The sequence below is a fragment of the Amblyraja radiata genome, chromosome 14, assembly GCF_010909765.2.
Source record: "Amblyraja radiata isolate CabotCenter1 chromosome 14, sAmbRad1.1.pri, whole genome shotgun sequence".
Classification (NCBI taxonomy): domain Eukaryota; kingdom Metazoa; phylum Chordata; class Chondrichthyes; order Rajiformes; family Rajidae; genus Amblyraja; species Amblyraja radiata.
Genome location: NC_045969.1, coordinates 58,381,635 through 58,402,263, shown reverse-complemented (window position 1 = coordinate 58,402,263; position 20,629 = coordinate 58,381,635). Strand labels below are relative to the sequence as shown.

The 20,629-nt window shown below is 47.8% G+C and overlaps 1 protein-coding gene across 2 annotated transcripts in view; it reads left to right on the top strand.

Moving 5' to 3' along the window:
* wars2 (tryptophanyl tRNA synthetase 2, mitochondrial) overlaps positions 1 to 20,271 on the top strand; it is a 56,438-nt gene extending 36,167 nt beyond the window's left edge. For both annotated transcript variants that reach the window (XM_033033450.1, XM_033033451.1), the window contains exons 2-6: positions 5,050 to 5,301; positions 9,964 to 10,044; positions 15,809 to 15,894; positions 18,720 to 18,838; positions 19,574 to 20,271. In XM_033033450.1, coding sequence (XP_032889341.1) covers positions 5,050 to 5,301; positions 9,964 to 10,044; positions 15,809 to 15,894; positions 18,720 to 18,838; positions 19,574 to 20,022 — 987 coding nt within the window. In that variant the 3' untranslated portion in view covers positions 20,023 to 20,271. The remainder of the gene's footprint in view (positions 1 to 5,049; positions 5,302 to 9,963; positions 10,045 to 15,808; positions 15,895 to 18,719; positions 18,839 to 19,573) is intronic.
* Positions 20,272 to 20,629: the final 358 nt, after the last annotated feature.

Here is a 20,629-nt window from a genome sequence, read left to right as displayed (position 1 = left end):
CTGACCAGCTTCCCTGTCCCTGTTGAAGAAAAGCATCCCCACAGCATGATGCTGCCACCACCATGTTTCACAGTGGGGATGGTGTGTTCAGGGTGATGTGCACTGTTAGTTTTCCGCCATACATAGCGTTTTGCATTTAGGCCAAAAACTTCAATTTTGGTCTCATCTGACCAGAGCACATTCCTCCACATGTTTGCTGTGTCCCCCACATGGCTTGTGGCAAACTGCAAACGGGACTTCTTATGGCTTTTTTTTAACAATGGCTTTCTTCTTGCCACTCTTCCATAAAGGCTCGATTTGTGGAATGCACGACTAATAGTTGTTCTGTGTACAGATTCTCCCACCTGAGCTGTGGATCTCTGCAGCTCCTCCAGAGTTACCATGGGCCTCTTGGCTGCTTCTCTGATCAATGCTCTCCTTGCCCGGCCTGTCAGTTTAGGTGGACGGCCATGTCTTGGTAGGTTTGCAGTTGTGCCATACTCTTTCCATTTTCGGATGATGGATTGAACAGTGCTCCGTGAGATGTTCAAAGCTTGGGATATTTTTTTATAACCTAACCCTGCTTTAAACTTCTCCACAACTTTATCCCTGACCTGTCTGGTGTGTTCCTTGGGCTTCATGATGCTGTTTGTTCACTAATGTTCTCTAACAAACCTCTGAGGCCTTCACAGAACAGCTGTATTTATACTGAGTAGAGATTACCCACAAGTGGACTCTATTTACTAATTAGGTGACTTCTGAAGGCAATTGGTTGCACTGGATTTTATTTAGGGGTATCAGACTAAAGGGGGCTGAATACTTTTGCACCCCACACTTTTCAGTTTTTTATTTGTAAAAAAATTTGAAAACCATGTATCATTTTCCTTCCACTTCACAATTATGCGCCACTTTGTGTTGGTCTATAACATAAAATCCCAATAAAATACATTTACGTTTGTGGTTGTAACGTAACAAAATGTGGAAAAGTTCAAGGGGTATGAATACTTTTGCAAGCCACTGTACCTAGGCAGTGTTGTGGACATCATCGGAGGGGCAGAAGCAGACATAAAAAGTAGAATCAATAAGGCTAGGGTGGTGTTTAACATGCTCAGGAAGATCTGGAGCTCAAAACACATTCAAGATTCAAGAGAAATAAAATGTGGATTGTGGAAATGTCGGAGACCCTACATCTAGAAAAGACTTGTCTTAATGGACAAACAAGAACTTTTTGTTAAAATATGGGCTCCATTCGTTAAGTATTTGAAGGGATAGATTGGCCCGGCACGAAAACCCAACTGAAGCTTGAACTCGGGATTAGATGAAAAGTTATACTTTATAATCTACGAACTTATCTCCAATGACGTATTATAAGTAAATCATTCCACCTTTTCTCTTTTTTTGATATTTGTATTTTGATTATTTCTTTTTTCTCTCTTTCTCTCTCTTTCCATCTATATAAAAAAAACACTAGAAGCAGAATTAATCCACAATTGAAAATTTTAATAATGTATGATTGATGTATATGAAAAGTTTTTTTTTTACTATAATATGTAACTATACTTTATAATATGTTTGTTTCTAATAAAAATATTTAAAAATAAATAAAAAATTAAAGAGACATTTATTGTCACATGCACCAATTGGTACAGTGAAATTTGGGGTCTCCATACAGCCATACAAATTAAATAAAAGAGCACAGAACACGATAGTCTTTAACATAAACATCCCCACACAGCGGAATCAAAGTTTCCCACTGTGAGGGAAGGCACCAAAGTTCAGTCATCCTCCTCTTTGTTGTTCACCCGTGGTCGGGGCCTCCCGAAGCCCCCCGCAGTCACTGCAATGGCGTCCTGATATTCAGGCCCTCTCGCCGGGATGATGGAACTCCGATGTCAGAACGGAAGAACACCCTCAGTGGCTTGGACTTCCGAATCGGCCACTTCTTACTGGAGACAGTGGCTCCCGAAGTCCACAGTTGGTGAAACTCGGCAAAGGGATTCCAGGGCTCCACTATCTCAATCAACATCAAAATACGCATCTTTGTGAAACAGGCGACGCTGTATGGATCAGAGACATGGAAAACCACAAAACACACTACAAACAGGCTGCAAACATTCATTAACACCTGCCGCAGGAGAATACTTAACATCTGGTGGAGAGACAAAGTAAGCAATGTGGACCTGTGGAAAAGAACAAGCCAGGGGCCCATTGACTTACAAATTCGAAGGAGTTGGATTGGACACACCCTCAGGAAACCTGCCACAAACATCACCCGGCAAGCCCTGAAATGGAACCCCCAAGGAAAAAGGATAAGAGGTCGCCCCAGGAACAGCAGGAGAAGAGATGTCCAGTCAGAAATGTCTGAGAGTGGGCTCAACTGGGGAGATCTCGTAAGAACTGCCAACAACCGAGTGAGGTGGAGGACATTTGTCAATGGCCTATGCTCCCTGGACTTAAAACTCATCTTTACTCTCAAGCCTTTCTTGACGTCCTCTGAGGGAGGGCCATATGTCTGTATTTGAAACAAGTTTATTAATGGATAACCCCTTGAGATGGACAGTCATCTCGTTTTCGAGGGGGTCCAACATAGAACATACAGCACAAGACATAACATACATAGAGGCTCTCATTGACCCACCTACCCACACACCAATCCCAAAACCCCTCCATTTAAGTATGTACTTAATCTATGAACCAATGTTGTATAACGTCAGTACCTCCACCAATGTAAAGCACTTTGGCCAACGAGAGTTGTTTTTTAAATGTGCTATAGAAATAAAAGTGACTTGATTTGACTAGAGGAGCAAAGGGCTTAAGAGAGAGAGAGAGAGTGTGTGTCAAGAGCCTGATGGTTGAGGGGAAGAAGCTATTCTTGAACCTGTTGGTCACAGTTACCAGCCACATGTATCTTGTTCCTGATGATAGCAATGAGTATAGAAGTTGGGAGGTCATGTTACAGTTGTATATATAGCACATTGGTGAGGCCACATTAGAGTATTGTGGTCAGTTCTGGTCACCATATTGTAGGAAAGCTGTTGACAAGCTGGAAATGATGCAGAAAATATTTACGAAGATGTTGGTAGGATCGAGGATTTGGGCTTTAGGTGAACAGAAATAGGCCCTTCGGCTCGCCAAGTCCGCGCCAACCAGCGATCATCCCATACACTAGCCTTACCCTACACACTACGGACAAATTACAATATTTACCGAAGTCAATTAACCTATAAACACTGGAATATGGGAGGAAACCAGGTGAAAACCCACGTAGTCACAAGGAGAACATACAAACTCCATACAGACAGCAACCGCAGTCAGTCTCGATCTCAAGATGGTGGCGCTGGCTTAACAGATGCGGCCCGCCTGCAGTCCGTCTGTTTTTGTTCCTTTATCCTGTTTTTTAGTTAATTTTGTTTTATTAAGTTGTGTATATGTGTGGGTGGGGTGGGAGAAACATGTTTTGGTCTCTTCCTTCGGGGGGATTTGACTTTTTTTCTGTCATATTTCCCGTCTCCGTCTGCGCCGAGGCCTAATGGCGAAGCTGGCGGCCTCGGAGCTGTGGCAGCGCTCCAGCAGCAGCGGTGACCCGACTCGGCCTCGGAACTGTGGTGGCGGCGACAGCGGCAGCGGTGACCCGACTCGGCCTCGGCGCTGTGGCGGCGGCGACAGCGGCAGCGGCGACCCGACTCGGCTTCGGGGCTGTGGCGGAGGCAGCGGCAGCGGAGACCCGAATCGGCCCCGGAGCTGTGGCAGTGCTCCCGGGCGGCAGCAACAGCGGCGACCCGAATCGGCCCCGGAGCTGTGGCGGAGGCAGCGGCAGCGGAGACCCGACTCGGCTTCGGGGCTGTGGCAGTGCTCCCGGGCGGCAGCAACAGCGGCGACCCGAATCGGCCTCGGAGTTGTCGCGGAGACCCGACTCGGCCCCGGAGCTGTGGCGGAGGCAGCAGCAGTGGTGACCCGAATCGGCCCCGGAGCTGTGGCGGAGGCAGCGGCAGCGGAGACCCGACTCGGCTTCGGGGCTGTGGCAGTGCTCCCGGGCGGCAGCAACAGCGGCGACCCGAATCGGCCTCGGAGTTGTCGCGGAGACCCGACTCGGCCCCGGAGCTGTGGCGGAGGCAGCAGCAGTGGTGACCCCTCGCCCCCGGAGCTGTGGCGGAGGCAGCAGCAGTTGGTACCCTACTCGCCCCGGAGCTGTTGCAGAGGGGCAGCAGCAGTGGTTCCGACTCTCGCCCTCGTTTGCACCGGCAGAGCATGCTGCCCGACTCGCCCCACTGGTCACCAGATCAGGGAACCACTCGCCCCGTGTGGCAGTCGGCAGCGGCAGTGGTGACCCGACTCGGCCCCGGAGCTGTGGCGGAGGCAGCAGCAGTGGTGACCCGACTCGGCCCCGGAGCTGTGGCGGAGGCAGCAGCAGTGGTGACCCGACTCGGCCCCGGAGCTGTGGCAGCGGCAGCGAGTTTGAACCGGCCCGTTCGCGGAGCACGGTTGAGCCGCGGGACTTACCATCACCCGATGGGGTCACAACATCTGGAGCCTGGATCGCCTCGGCGCAGAGGGAGAACAAAGAGGGAAGAGACAGAGACTTTAAGATTTTGCCTTCCACCACAGTGAGGAGGTGTTTGGTGAACTCACTGTGGTGGATGTTAAATTTGTGTTGATTGTGTGTTTTTGTCATTTTTATTATATGTATGACTGCAGGGCAACGAAATTTCATTCAGACCAAAAGGTCTGAATGACAAAAATAAAATTCAATTCCATTCAATTCAGTATCGGTCTCTGGGGCTGTAAGGCAGCAACTCAACCGCCCTGCCACTGTGCTGCCTAAACGTTCATCCAGATCTTTGTGTTTTGCTCAAGATTCCAGCATTTGCAATTCCTTATGTCTTCCTGTAGATCCCTTTGATAGTGGGCAGTTCAATATATCAATAACCTAACTTAAAATTTATGGGTAGGACCAATAGAATTAATATCTCCCATAATTGATTCAAGGGGAGATTTGTTCTCTGAATGCACTCAGCAATGTTTAGTGAGTGGTGTGTTGTAAGGAATTGTTTATTTATGTTTAAAATGCAGATTGCCGACCGAGTCTTCTCTGGGATTCAGCCGACTGGTGTGCCTCACCTGGGAAACTATCTGGGAGCCATTGAGAGCTGGGTGAGGCTGCAGGACGGGTACAGCTGCGTTCTCTACAGTATCGTGGATCTGCACTCCATCACGGTTCCTCAGGACGCCAGCACGCTCAGGCACAACATTCTCGACATGACAGCCAGTCTCCTGGCATGCGGCATCGACCCTGAGCGATCAGTCCTCTTCCAACAATCCAAGGTCAGTTCCAGCTAACGTTCTCAATCTCATTTTTATTATTTCCCACTACCCATTTTGTTTTGGCAAGGCTCCGGACCTCCTGAAGATTACTGAACATTTTGCATTCCTTATGTACAAATAACACATTCATCCAAAGAAAATACTTAGCTGGACTAGAAGATCCAAACAGCCCCGGAAACACTGAAGAACGTTTTCTGCAGTTGGATACAGGTGGCTGCTATGGTGCGGCTTGAATTGTCAAAATAAATTAATTGAATGTTTTCATAGGGGTTGTCGCAAAGTTTCCCATTCCTCTTTCTACTTCAAAAAATGTCTGTTTAAATCGGCTTTCCAAGGCCTCTCATCTTGTTCCCTCTGGTTTTGGGGCTTTGTGGTTTGTCATCTGGCCTCAAATTTCTGGCAGGGAAGTCAACATATTTTATTTTACTTTTCTTCAGACACAAGGAGCTGGAGTAACTCAGCGGGACAGGCGGTATCTGTGGAGAACACAGATAGGCGACGTTTCGGGCCGGGACCCTTCTTCAGACTGATTGTGTTGTGGCGGGGGGAGGGGGGAGAAGGCTGGAGAAGAGGTGGAGGCAGGACAAAGCCTGGCAAGTGGTAGGTGGTTTCAAATGAGGGGGTTTGTTGTGATTAGCAGATGGTTGGACGAAGGCCAGTGATGAAGAGACAAAGTGTGAGATGAGTGTCAGGTGTCATGGAGAGCAGGAGAATGAGGTTAAGAGGGAGAGATTGATCAGCCATGATTGAATGGCAGTGTAGACTTGATGGGCCGAATTGCCTAATTCTGCTCCTATCTCTTATGATTTTATGAGATGAGGGTAGAAGAGGTACGGATTTTGAATCCAGAGGAAGGAATATATGTACAAGGGGATGGGAGAAGGAGATAAATGGGTACAACTCCTCGTGGGGCACAGAGAAGAGAGGGGGAGGATGGGGCCAGGTGTTTGTTTAAGTAGTTACATCAAATTGGAAAATGTCATACCGTGAAGCGGCCTTTTCACGGGGCGAGTTGACGCAAGATGTCACCAGAGTGAAGAGGTCGTGGTCCAGCACGAGTCTCGCACGATATAACGGCAGTAGATAAAGAGTTCCCACGGTACTCGGCATTTCTGCTATTTGTGCGAGTGACTTGTCCGTTTCCCGAGCTTTCCCTTTAAATCTTGAATGAACATCGTGAACTACACGTGACACAAATGATGTAACTTTTTTTTTCACACACTATATATATCCTCCCTTGGTTGAATTGGCTCATTTGGAGACATATTTTACTGTGTATGTGGGAGACACAGATGGACTGAGCACAGTACCTCGGTCTTACTGTGTGTGGGAGAGGGGGAGAAAGAGACGTACACTCACAGAGGCAGAGTCTCTCAGCCTGTGTAAGAGGGAGGGAGAGAGAGAGAGAGGCACACACAAGGTGGATGTGAAATCTCACCTGCCTGTTTCAGTGACAGACACCCGCCGTCAGTAAATGAAGACACCCCCATCTGTCTCCCCCTCCTCTCCCTCGACTCCCCCACCTTTTTCTCCCAACTCCAGTCCCGTCCCGACCCCCTGGGAAACTGAATAGAGCAACAGTCAACTGCTGCCTGTGCGCTGATATGACAATAAAGGCTACTTTACTTTACTGAGTTAAAGAGTTCCCACGGTAGACTGTTAAAACTGGGACCCTGGTTCTGGACTCCCCCAACACCGGAACCCTTCTTCAGACAGCCTAATCGGAATTGAGTCTGAAGATGTGTCTTGTCCCGAAACATCAGCTTTTTTTCTCCAGAGATGCTGCTTGACTCGCTGAGTTACTCCAGCTTTTTGTGTCTGTCTTCGGTTTAAACCAGCATGTGCAGTTCACTCCTTACACGGGTCTCTGTACAACATTGATTGGTAGCGTTCCGGACCCCTGGACCCGAGGACTCCGACCTGTATCTCTCAAAGAAGTACATGTGAAAAATTTCTCACGGACCATAAAAATGCGTAACCTTTCAGTAAAGTCCCTTTTAAAGATTATAGTTATTTTCTTGAATCTCATTAACATAACTCATGAATAAGTTGATGTCCATATGCGGATGCAAATCTTTATTTTAATTTATTTTTTAAATTCAATAAGATAATTTTTACTCACCTTCTGTTCCCTCTGTCCAGCTTCCGGGTTCACCGTTCGCAGGAGTTCCCACGGTACCCGCAAGAGTTATTACGGATATCGCACTGGCCACTACGTTCATATAATGTTGCAATACTCAACCACAAGTGTACAAGTCAATCTTGGAGAAATTCAAACTTTCTTGAATTTTCTCCCGAGTGACCAAGTTACACGATGACCTGCCGTTAGCGCTACGGTGGTCCACGGTGGTCCACGAATGCCGCACTGTTATCGCACGAGGTTCCCACGATGTTAAACTCCGGTTAACTCTTGCGTCAAGTCGCCCCGTGAAAAGGCCGCTTTAGGTCGTAAGCTGCCCATATGAGGTGCTGTTCCACCAGTTTGTGTGTGGCCTCACTCTGGCAGTGGAGGAGGCCCAGGACAGAAAGGCCAGTATGGGCCTTTCATTGTGTCCCCATTATTTACCTCAGATTGGTTTATAATATTGAATGGTTCTTGACTGTCACCTAAGCCCAGTGGAATTCTTTGATGTCAATACAATTCAGTAAAACCACGCTAGATATAAGCACAATTATAAATGTACAAAAGAGCAACGATTGTAGTGTAAGATTAGAAGACTTCAGCGAGACAGTACATAAAGAGCCGCAATGTTTCTGGTGTTATGAGTTTCTGTTTGTTGTCATTAACCTGTAAAGTCCAAAACAGTTCATTGGGGACCACAGTTTCTTTCTTTCATGAATACAGACTCTCTCCGCCTTAAGTAAGGGTTATGTACGTGGACCTTGTGTGAGTCAGATGTTACGTAAGTCAGAAACGGAAGTGCTACTGCACAGGCGTAAATTTACTATTCAACGCGGAAACCACGGGTGAGCTCTGACGCGAATACGGGGGGAGCTCTGGCACAGAGACCATGGGGGAGCTCCGACACGGAGAACACAAGGGAAACTCCGACACGGAGACCATGGGGGAGCTCCACACTGAGACCACGGGGGAGCTCCACACAGAGACCACGGGGGAGCTCCACACAGAGACCATGGAGGAGCTCCACACAGAGACCACGGGGGAGCTCCAACACGGAGACCACAGGGGAGCTCCGTCAAGGAGAACACAGGGGAAGCTCCGACATAGAGACCATGGAGGGAGCCCCGACATAGAGATCACGGGAGGAGTATCCATGAGACAACTGACTGGCTGGCAAAAACGGCCGCATTCGACGGCAGTAGCGCACTGGTACTGAGACGTGCATCTCGGAAATAAAGCAGTGGGTTTAAACATAGAAACATAGAAAATAGGTGCAGGAGTAGGCCATTCGGCCCTTCGAGCCTGCACCGCCATTCGATATGATCATGGCTGATCATCCAACTCAGTATCCCATCCCTGCCTTCTCTCCATACCCCCGGATCCCTTTAGCCACAAGGGCCACATCTAACTCCCTCTTAAATATAGCCAATGAACTGGCCTCAACTACCTTCTGTGGCAGAGAATTCCAGAGATTCACCACTCTGTAAAAAATGATTTTCTCATCTCGGTCCTAAAAGACTTCCCTCTTATCCTTAAACTATGACCCCTAGTTCTGGACTTCCCCAACATCGGGAACAATCTTCCTGCATCTAGCCTGTCCAACCCCTTAAGAATTTTGTAAGTTTCTATAAGAATCCCCCTCAATCTTCTGAATTCCAGCGTGTACAAGCCGAGTCTATCCAGTCTTTCTTCATATGAAAGTCCTGCCATCCCAGGAATCAGTCTGGTGAACCTTCTCTGTACTCCCTCTATGGCAAGAATGTCATAAGAATGTTAAAGTGAAGAAGGGTTTCGGCCCGAAACGTTGCCTATTTCCTTCGCTCATTGATGCTGCCTCACCTGCTGAGTTTCTCCAGCATTTTTGTCTACCAGTGGGTTTAAAGAACTGCTTACGTTAGTGCGAGTTTACTTAAGTCGCTAGTATTGACAATAGACAATAGGTGCAGGAGTAGCCATTCGGCCCTTCGAGCCAGCACCACCATTCAATGTGATCATGGCTGATCATCCCCAATCAGTACCCCGTTCTGCCTTCTCCACATATCACCGGACTCCGCTATTTTTAAGAGCCCTATCTAGCTCTCTCTTGAAAGCATCCAGAGAACCTGCCTCCACCGCCCTCTGAGGCTCAGAATTCCACAGACACTTGGATTCAGAATTATTTAGAATTTACCATGGGATTCCTCAGGAAGTTTAACTTTCCTCAAACAACCCTGCTAAGCTTGTTTCCTGCTAATACGTGAAACTATCATAATTTTCAACTAACAATAAGACCTCAATAACCAAAATTATATTTTCTTCAAATCCCCCCCTTACAAGTCCACTAGTGAATTCTGAAGAATAATATCGATAAGATATCAGAGGATGGAATTTGTGGGGAGGTATTCTGCATTGTAAAGGTACTTTGTAAATGACATGCCACTCATGCTATTCTCATTGTTGTAGTGAGAATGACTACTGATTGAAACTTCATGTGTCTGGCTGATCTGAGCAATATATTTCCTAATCGAATATCCTATTTATATATCTTATTTGTTTTCAAGATTTCGGAACACACTGAATTAGCTTGGATCTTGGGTTGTCTGACCAGCTTGCCACGATTGCGTCATTTGCCTCAATGGAAGGTACCCAGTCTTTTGTTGAAACATTTCCACTAAAGCTTGCAGTTATATTACTACATCAGCTGATGTCTGTCTCTGGTCATTTTAACGGGGGCATCTGAAATTTCAAATTGCAGATGTAAATTTTTCTCTCCCATTTATGTAATATTGAGCTTTTTTTCACCAAGTAAATGTTATTATTTTATCGTGACACAAGTAACTGCAGAAGCTGGAATGCCTACTCAGTGGGACAGGCAGCATCTGTGAGGAGAATAGACAGAGGATGTTTCAGGTCATGAAGAGTCTGGAGAAGGGTTCCGATCCAAGACGTTCCCTCCACAGATGCTGCCTGATCAGCTGAAGTTCCTCCAGCATTTTGTGTTTTGCTTATTATTTTATACATGGTCAGCGCAGTAGAAACCATTTTATCACAACTTGGTTTGTGAACAGCTCCATCCAGGATCGCACAAAATTGCAGAGAATTGTGGATGCAACCCAGACGATCACACAAACCAACCTCCCTTCCATTAGAAACATAGAAAATAGGTGCAGGAGGAGGCCATGTTGCCCTTCGAGCCTGCACCGCCATTCAATATGATCATGGCTGATCATCCACAATCAGTACCCCGTGCCTGCCTTCTCCCCATATCCCTTGATTCCACTAGCCCCATCTAACTCTCTTTTAATTTCATCCAGTGAATTGGCCTCCACTGCCTTCTGTGGCAGAGAATTCTGCAAATTCACAACTCTCTGGGTGAAAAAGTTGTTTCTCATCTTTCTCGTTTTAAATGGCCTCCCCTTTATATTTAGACAGTGGCCCCTGGTTCTGGACTCTCCCAACATTGGGACCATTTTTCCTGCATCTAGCCTGTCCAGTCCTTTTATAATTTTATACGTTTCTATAAGATCCCCTCTCAACCTTCTAATTTGCAGTGAATACAAGTCCAGACTTTCCAATATTTCCTCATATGACAGTCCCGCCATCCTGGGATTAACCTCCTGAACCTACGCTGCACTGCCTCAATAGCAAGGATGTCCTTCCTCAAATTATATTTCCATTTAGACCTCACGCTGCCTCGGCGAGGCCAGCAGCATAACAAGGATGAGTCTCACCCCGGCTACTCCCTCTTCTCCCCTATCCCATCAGGCAAAACGTATAGAAGTGTGAAAGCCCACACCTGCAGATTCAGGGACTGTTTCTTCCCAGCTGTTATCAGGCAACTGAACCATCCTACCACAAATAGAGAGCAGTGCCAAACTACTATCTACCGGATAGGAGACCCTTGGACTATATTTGATCGGACTTTACTGGCTTTATCTTGCACTAAACGTTATTCCCATTATCATATACAACTGTATACTGCGGGTGGCTCGATTATAATTATGTATGGTTTGCACACAACAAAAGCTTTTCACTGTACCTTGGTACACACTAAACCAAACCAACTACACAATCAGAAGTCCAAGAAACAGAATGTAATATAGGCTCAATGGCGAGGAATAACATTTATTATTTTAGTTTTCGAGTATGATGCCTTGCCATAGAAATTGAAAGATTGTGTACATGGTGTTTAGTCTCTGCGTTAGTAAAGCTTATTTCATTGGAATTATAGTTCCATATACTCACGGCATTGTGAGCCGGTGATATAACCCATACTGTAATACATTGACCATATAGTCTGTCTATCTATAAACCCCCTCGCCTGTGTTCACCTATTACCTGCCATGCTGTGCCCTGCCCCTCCTCTTTTCCAGCTCTAAAGCAGAGTTTCACCAGCATTTTGTGTCTATCTTTGGCGAAAACCAACATCTGCAGATCCTTTTTATTACAGGAGCTCTTGAAGCATGGTTACTCCAGTGTGGAGAAACACAGCAGAAGTCCACATGTAATATTTACTGCCACATGCAATGGTTTAAGGATATTTAAGATAGACACAAATTGCTGGAGTAACTCAGCAGGGACAGGCAGCATCTCTGGAGAGAAGGAATGGGCGACACTTTGGGTCGAGACCCTTCTTCAGACTGATGTCAGGGGAAACATAGAAACATAGAAAATAAGTGCAGGAGTAGGCCATTCGGCCCTTCGAGCCTGCACCGCCATACAATATGATCATGGCTGATCATCCAACTCAGTATCCTGCACCTGCCTTCTCTCCATACCCCCTGATCCCTTTAGCCACAAGGGCCACATCTAACTCCCTCTTAAATATAGCCAATGAACTGGCCTCAACTACCTCCTGTGGCAGAGAATTCCAGAGATTCACCACTCTCTGTGTGAAAATTGTTTTTCTCATATCGGTCCTAAAAGATTTCCCCCTTATCCTTAAACTGTGACCCCTTGTTCTGGACTTCCCCAACATCGGGAACAATCTTCCTGCATCTAGCCTGTCCAACCCCTTAAGAATTTTGTAAGTTTCTATAAGATCCCCCCTCAATCTTCTAAATTCTAGCGAGTACAAGTTGTAGGGGAGTGGGCAGTACAGAGATAAAATGTAGTCTGAGACAGTAAGACTGGTGGGTGAACTGAGAAGGGGGAGGGAATGGAGAGAGAGAGAGAAAGCAAGGGCTACTTGAAGTTGGAGAAGTCAATGTTCATACCGCTGGGGTGTAAGCTGCCAAAGCGAAATATAAGGTGCTGTTCCTCCAATTTGCGCTGGGCCTCACTCTGACAATGGAGGAGCCCCAGTACAGAAAGGTCAGATTGGGAATGGGAGGAGTGGTGTTGAGCAACTGGGAGATCAGGTATGTTAAGGCGGACTGAACGAAGTTGTTCAGCAAAACGAGCCGAGCCTGCGCAAGATCTCTCCGATATACAGGAGTCCATACCTGGAACAGCGGATACAGTAGATGAGTTTGGAGGAGGTGCAAGTGAACCTCTGCCTCACCTGGAAAGACTGTCGGGGCCCTTGGATGGAGCCGAGGGGGGAGGTATAGGGACAGGAGTTGCTTCTCCTGCAGTTGTAGGGGAAAGTACCTGCGGAGGCAGTGGGAAGGGACGAGTTGACCAGGGAGTTGCGGAGGGAACGGTCTCTGCTGAAAGCAGAAAGAGATGGGGATGGGAAGATGTGGCTAGTAATGGGATGCTGTTGGAGGTGGGGAAAATGTCAGAGGATTATATGCTGTATGCGACGGCTTATGTGGTGGAAGGTGAGGACAAGGGGGACTCTGTCCTTGTTACAATTGGGGGCAGGGGGAGCAAGAGTGGAGCTGCGGGAATCTATAATGGAAGAGGGGAACCCCTATTCCCTAAAGATTGAGGACATCTCCGATGACCTGGTATGGAAAACCTCATCCTGGGCGCGGATGCGGAGTAGACGGAGGAATTGTGAGTAAGGGATAGAGTCTTTACAGGAAGCAGGGTGGGAAGAAGTGTAGTGTAGGCTATGGGAGTCAGTGGGTTTGTAATAGATGTTAGTCGATTGTCTGTCTCCTGTGATGGAGACAGTATGATCTAGCAACGGTTGGGAGATGTCGGAGATGGTCCAAGTGAATTTGAGTGCAGGATGTAAATCTTGTACTGCTGGTCTACGAAGTCCCAATATCCATCGTAGAGAGATTGGCGAGGAAAGTCAGCAGCTTCCTCAGGAGGTGGCCGGGACTGTCCAGGAGCCTTAGCAGCATCGCCATTTACGGAAATAACACCAAGCTCCAGCTGCCCCTGAAGACCCTGGAGGAGGAGTTGAAGGTGACTCGGGCCAGAGAGGTGATGATGTACAGGGACTCCAGCGACCTCAAGGTGGCGCAGGCAGGGGTGGAGGTGAAAACTGGGAGGAAGTGGAGAGCCGGCGAAGCCATGCTGCAAGCAGAGTCCCGGATACGCCACAGGGTCCTGGTGGGAGCAGTGACTCGGGGAAGAGCTGGCCTGGGAATCTTCCCATCTCCCCAGTTTGACAAGGCCAAGGGGAAGGAGAGGTGCAGGCTGGTCCAGAAGGACGTGAGGGCAGTGGTGGAGGAGGAGAGGTGTACCAGAGCAGTTGGATTGAGGCAGCAGGGAGCCTGGACAAGGTGGGAGCAGGCCATGGACCGAAAAGTCACATGGACTGAGCTCTGGCAGGCTGAACCACAGCGCACAAGTTCCTGGTCCAGGCAGTGTATGATGTCCTGCCCAGCCCATCAAACCTCTTCATCTGGAGCAAAGCGGAATCTCCAGATTGCCGGCAATGCTCAGGCAAGGGGACGTTGGAACACATCCTGAGCTGTTGCCCAAAGGCTCTTGGGCAGGGCCGGTACACATGGCATCACGACCAGGTTCTCAAACCCATTGCAGAAGCCATCAGCATGGGAATCAGCAGCTGTAGACGAGAACGCCCCACCACCCAGATGATCACCTTCGTGAAGGCCGGAGTGCAGCTGCCAAGAACCACAGCAGCGAGGAATCAGTCAGGAATCCTGGCAACTGCGCAGGACTGGCAGCTTTCCGTAGACTTGGTGAAACAGCTGAAGTTCCCACAGCACATTGCCACGACCACCCTGAGGCCAGATATCCTCCTGGTCTCAGAGGCGACCAAAAACATCGTCTTGTTGGAACTGACAGTGCCGTGGGAGGACCGTCTGGAGGAGGCCCACGAGAGGAAGATGGCCAAGTATGAAGAACTGGTCATAGACTGCCGCAAGCAGGGCTGGAAGGCAAAGTGTATGCCCATCGAGGGTGGCTGCAGAGGTTTTGCAGGGCAATCTCTCTACAAAGCCTTGAGTGCACTGGGCATCAACGGAGTGGCGAGGAGAAAGGCCATCAAGAACACCACAGAGGCAGCGGAGAAGGCATCAAGATGGCTCTGGATCAGGAGAGATGGTCCATGGGAGGAGCGAATGCCACCTGAACACAAGTCGTGGTCTGATCAACCACGGCTGGGTCGCCTGGGTGAGGGTGTCTGATGTTGAAAGACCCGATGAACCCAGGTTACATAACTGATAATGTGTTCAGGAGCATCAAGAGATGTATTATTATCAATCAGTAGTAAAGTTAATGAAGTCCATGAGTTCTGCGTGGGTGCAGGAGGCAGCACCAAGGCAGTCGTCAATTAAGCGGAGGTTGAGTTCGGGGAAAGGGCCAGTGTACGCCTGGAACAGGGATTGTTCGACATGCCTTACAAAGAGGCAGGCATAGCTGGGGCCCATGCGGGTGCCCATGGCTACGCCTTGGATTTGGAGAAAGTGGGAGAGGTCGAAGGGGAAGTAGTTAAGGGTAAGGACCAGGTCTGCTAGGCGGAGGAGAGTATTGGTGGAGGGTTAGTTGAAGGGTATCTGTTGGAGAAATGACTGGGTGACTTCCTCCATCCTCAAACCCACACTTTACTCGATAGCTTCCACTAGCAGCTTGTTCCATATAAGTTCATGTTATAGGAGCAGAATTAGGCCATCCGGCCCATCGAGTCTACTCCACCATTCAATCATGGCTGATCTATCTTTCTCTCTCAACCCCTTTCTCCTGCCTTCTCCCCATAACCCCTGATACCCGTACAAATCAAGAATCTATCTCTTTCTGCCTTAAAAATATCCATTGGCCTCCACGGCCTTCTGTGGCAATGAATTCCACAGATTCACCACCCTCTGACTAAAGAAATTCCTCCTCATCTCCTTTCTGAAGGTGCGTCCTTTTATTCTGAAGCTGTGGCCTCTGGTCCTAGACATCCACTCTGTCCAGGCCTTTCACTAGTCGGTAAGTTTCAATGACTACACTGGAAAATACTCTGTGGATGAAGTGGCTATTCATGTTCCTATTAAATCGTACGTATATGCCCTCTGATATCCCCACCATGGGTAAAGGACTTCTGTTATATTTTTACAGATGAAAGCCTCTGGTCAGAAGGAAGAAGGCAGTTTGGGTCTGTTTTCGTATCCAGTCCTGCAGGCTGCAGATATTCTGTTATACAAGTAAGAGATTCAATTCTGGGGGTTTGCAAGGAAATCACGTGTCTATTTGAATATACTTGTGTATTTGAGTTGTACATGTAGCCCAGACCATCACGCAAACCAACCTCCCTTCCATTGACTCCATCCGCACTTCACGCTAGCTCGGCAAGGACACAAGGATCAGTCTTATCTCGGTCACTCCCTCTTCTCCCCTCTCCTATCGGGCAAGTGGTACAGAAGTGTAAAATCGCACACCTACAGATTCAGGTACAGTTTCTTCCCAGCTGTTATCAAGCAACTGAACCATCCTATCACCAACTAGAGAGCGGTCCTAACCTACCATCTACCTCATTGGAGACCCTCAGATAACCTGTAATCTGACTTTACTGGACTTTATCTTGCACTAAACATTATTCCCTTTTATCCTGTATCTGTACACTGTGGGCAGCTTGATTGTAATCATGTATAGTCTTTTCGCTGACTGGATAGCAAGCCTTCCACTGTACCTTGGTACACGTGACATTAATAAATCTCAACTATTTTAATTGTGAAGCAAATTAACAGGCTGTATTGGTCTATTCCACATCTGCATTACTGTTGGATATTCAGTGTGCACTTGTCTTGTCTCCCACTGCAACACCATATAACAATTACAGCACGAAAACAGCCCATCTCAGCCCTTCTAGTCTGTGCCGAACACTTATTCTCCCCTAGTCCCATCTACCTGCACTCAGACCATATCCCTCCATTCCTTTCCCGTCCATATACCTATCCAATTTATTTTTAAATGATAAAATCGAACCTGCCTCCACGACTTCCACTGGAAGCTCATTCCACACAGCTACCACTCTCTGAGTAAAGAAGTTCCCCCTCATGATACCCCTAAACTTTTGTCCCTTAATTCTCAAATCATGTCCCCTTGTTTGAATCTTCCCTACTCTCAGTGGGAAAAACTTATCCACGTCAACTCTGTCCATCCAACTCATCATTTTAAAGACCTCTATCAAGTCCCCCCTTAACCTTCCGTGCTCCAAAGAATAAAGACCTAACTTGTTCAACCTTTCTCTGTAACTTGTGCTGAAACTCAGGCAAACTGAAACACATCCACATAGCTACACCGTTAAAAGTACGGTAGACATAAAATGCTGGAGTAACTCAGCGGGTGAGGCAGCATCTCTGGAGAGAAGGAATAGGCGACGTTTCGGGTCCAGACCCTTCTTCAGACTGATGTCAGGGGAGCGGGCGGGGCAGAGATAGAATGTAGTGGGAGACAGTAAGGCTAGTGGGAGAACTGGGAAGGGGAATGGGGTGAGAAGGCAAGGGCTATCTGAAGTTAGAGAAGTCAATGTTCATACCGCTGGGGTGTAAACTACCCAAGTGAAATATGAGGTGCTGCTCCTCCAATTTGCACTGGGCCTCACTCTGACAATGGAGGAGGCCCAGGACAGAAAGGTCAGTTTGGGAACGGGAGGGGGAGTTGAAGTGCTGAGCCACTGGGAGATCAGGTAGGTTAAGACAGACTGAGCAGAGGTGTTCAGTGAAACGATCGCCGAGCCTGTGCTTGGTCTCGCCGATGTACAGGAGTTGACACCTGGAACAGCGGATACAGTAGATGAGATTGGAGGAGGTGCAAGTGAACCTCTGCCTCACCTGGAAAGACTGTTTGGGTCCTTGGATGGAGTCGAGGGGGGAGGTATAGGGACAGGTGTTGCATCTCCTGCGGTTGCAGGGGAAAGTACCTGGGGATGGGATGGTTTGGGTGGGAAGGGACGAGTTGTCCAGGGAGTTTCGGAGGGAGCGGTCTCTGCGGAAAGCAGAAACGGATGGAGATGGGAAGATGTGGCCAGTAGTGGGATCCCGTTGGAGGTGGCGAAAATGTTGGAGGATTATCTGCTGTATGCGACGGCTGATGGGGTGGAAGGAACAAGGGGGACTCTGTCCGTGTTAAGAATGGGGGGAGGGGGAGTAAGAGTGGAGCTGTGGCATATCGAGGAGACCTTAGTAAGAGCTGCATCTATAATGGAAGAGGGGAACCCCCATTTCTTAAAGAATGAGGACATCTCCGATGCCCTGGTATGGAAAAACTCATTCTGGGTGCAGATGCGGTGTAGACAGAGGAATTGGGAGTAGGGGGAATTGGGAGTAGGGGATAGAGTCTTTACAGGAAGCAGGGTGGGAAGAAGTGTAGTCAAGATAGCTATGGGAGTCAGTGGGTTTGTAGTAGATGTCGGTCAATGGTCTGTTTCCTGTGATGGAGACGGTGAGATCTAGAAACGGTAGGGAGATGTCAGAGATGGTCTAGGTGAGTTAAAAGTACCTTCTTTTGTATGAGATAGTTTAGTTTAGAGATACAGTGCAGGAACAGGCCCTTTGGCCCACCGAGTCCGCGCTGACCAGCGATCCCAGCACATTAACATGATTCTACACACACTCGGGACAATTTACAAGTTTACCAAGCCATTTATCCTACAAACCTGTATGTCATTGGAGAGTGGGAGGAAACCGGAGCTCCTGGGCAAACCCTACGCAGGTCATGGAGAGAACGAACAAATTCCGTAATGACAGCACCCGTAGTCATGAACAAACCCGGGTCTCTGGTGCTGTAAGGCAGCAACTCTACCGCTGTGCCACCCTGGATGTTAAAACAAGATCCATCCACCCATTAGGCGGAGGTGCAATGTGCTAATGTACATACGATGTGCAGGACAATTCTCTCCATCTCATAGGTGGGATCCAGTGGAGAGAATGGACAGGCGATGTTTTGGTTCGGGACCCTTCTTCAGAGATTTTTTCTCGGTCGAGTTTTTTTCTCAGCAGTGATTATTATTTTTCTTACTTCCTATAAGAGCGACCCACGTACCTGTTGGCGAGGATCAGATACAGCACCTGGAATTGGCACAGGATATAGCCCGGATCTTCAATAACCAATATGGAGGCTCCTTCCCTGTACCAAAAGCTATTCTAAGTGAGTAGAGCGATTATAGAACAAAGATAGAAACAGCACAGCGCAGAAACAGGCCCTTTGATCCACCATGTCCGTGCCTAACATGAAGCCAAGTTAGACTAATCTCTGCCTGCACGTGATCCATATCCCTCCATTCCATGCAAATACATGTGACTTTAGACTTTAGAGATACAGCGTGGAAACAGGCCCTTCGGCCCATCAAGTCCCCGCTGACCAGCGATCACCCTGTGATACTAGCACTTTCCTACACACCAGGGACAATTTACAGAAGCCAATTAACCTACAAACCTACACGTCTTTGGAATGTGGAAGGAAATGGAGCACCCGGAGAAAACCCACGCGGTCACAGGGAGAGCGTACAAACTTCGTGCTGGCAGTACCCACAGTCAGGATTGAACCCAGGTCTCTGGCGCTGTCAGGCAACAACTCTACCTCTGCGTCACTGTGCCACCCTGTGCCTATCTAAAAGGCTCTTAAACACCATTGTATCAACCACCACCACCCCTGGCAGCGCGTTCCAGGCCCTCTGTAAAAAAAACATGCCCGCACATCTCCTTTAAACTTTGTCCCTCTCACCCTATTGATTCTACCTGGTCAGTCTAGAGTGAAGATGAAGCAACTTCACGCCTCGCCTCTGTTGCACAAACTATCGATTTCACTGTCGACTATTAGTTCAATGTTTCAGTTTAACTTTCCAAATAGTTCTTTTCTTTTTGTTGCTTCCCCTCACTGCAGGTGACACTAAGAAAATTAAATCGCTGAGAAACCCTGCCTCAAAGATGTCAAAGTCAGACCCTCAAAGGTTAGCGACGGTGTACGTCACTGATTCAGCAGAGGAGATATTATTGAAGTTTCGCAAAGCAGTGACAGACTTCACCTCTGAAGTGACGTATGACCCGGACACGCGCCCGGGAGTATCGAACCTGGTAGCGGTGCACACGGCAGTGACCGGAAAGACCATCCAGGAGGTTGTACAACAAAGCAAAGGGCTGGACACTGCACGCTACAAGTGTGTGGTGGCTGAGGCAGTCATTGAGAAGTTTGCTCCAATTAAGAACAAAATTGAGAGACTGAGAGCAGACCGAGGTTTCCTCGAACAGGTTTTGCATCGTGGAGCTGAAAAGGCAAAAGAGCTCGCTCACCCATTTTACCATGAGATCCAAAAGCTGGTCGGCTTCAGCTAGTCCACTCTGTGACTACTCCAGCATTATGGCCAATACTGTTTGCACTGGGTGCCTGGTGGAAGATGTAATCAAGTTGTTCAGAATGGGTGCTCAGCAATCATGTAACGTACATGATTATTCATGTTCTCTTCACCCCACCCTGCTCTCTGCAACTTAAAACAGCTTCTGATTTCTCACTCTTCCTATTACTGACGAGGCCATCAACCTGAAAGGACACAAAGTGCTGGAGTAACTGAGCAGGTCTGGCAACATGTCTGCAGAACGTGGATAGGCAAAGTTTCTTCAGACTGAAGAAGAGTCCAGACCCGAAACGTCATCTATTCGCTTTCTCCACAGATGCTGCCTGACCCACTGAGGTACTCCGGCACCTTACATTTTACCAAAGATTCCAGCATCTGCAGTTCCTTGTGCCCGAGTGTTAATAATAATAATAATAAATTTTATTTTTATAGCGCTTTTCTAAGACTCAAAGTCGCTTTACAATAGTAACAGACAATAGCAAACGGAGAAGCGGCGAACAAACAGCGCCAGCGTCCTCTCCGTGCAGCACATAAAGAAAGAATACAGACATAACAATAATAGACATTTAATCGGAATAACATATAAT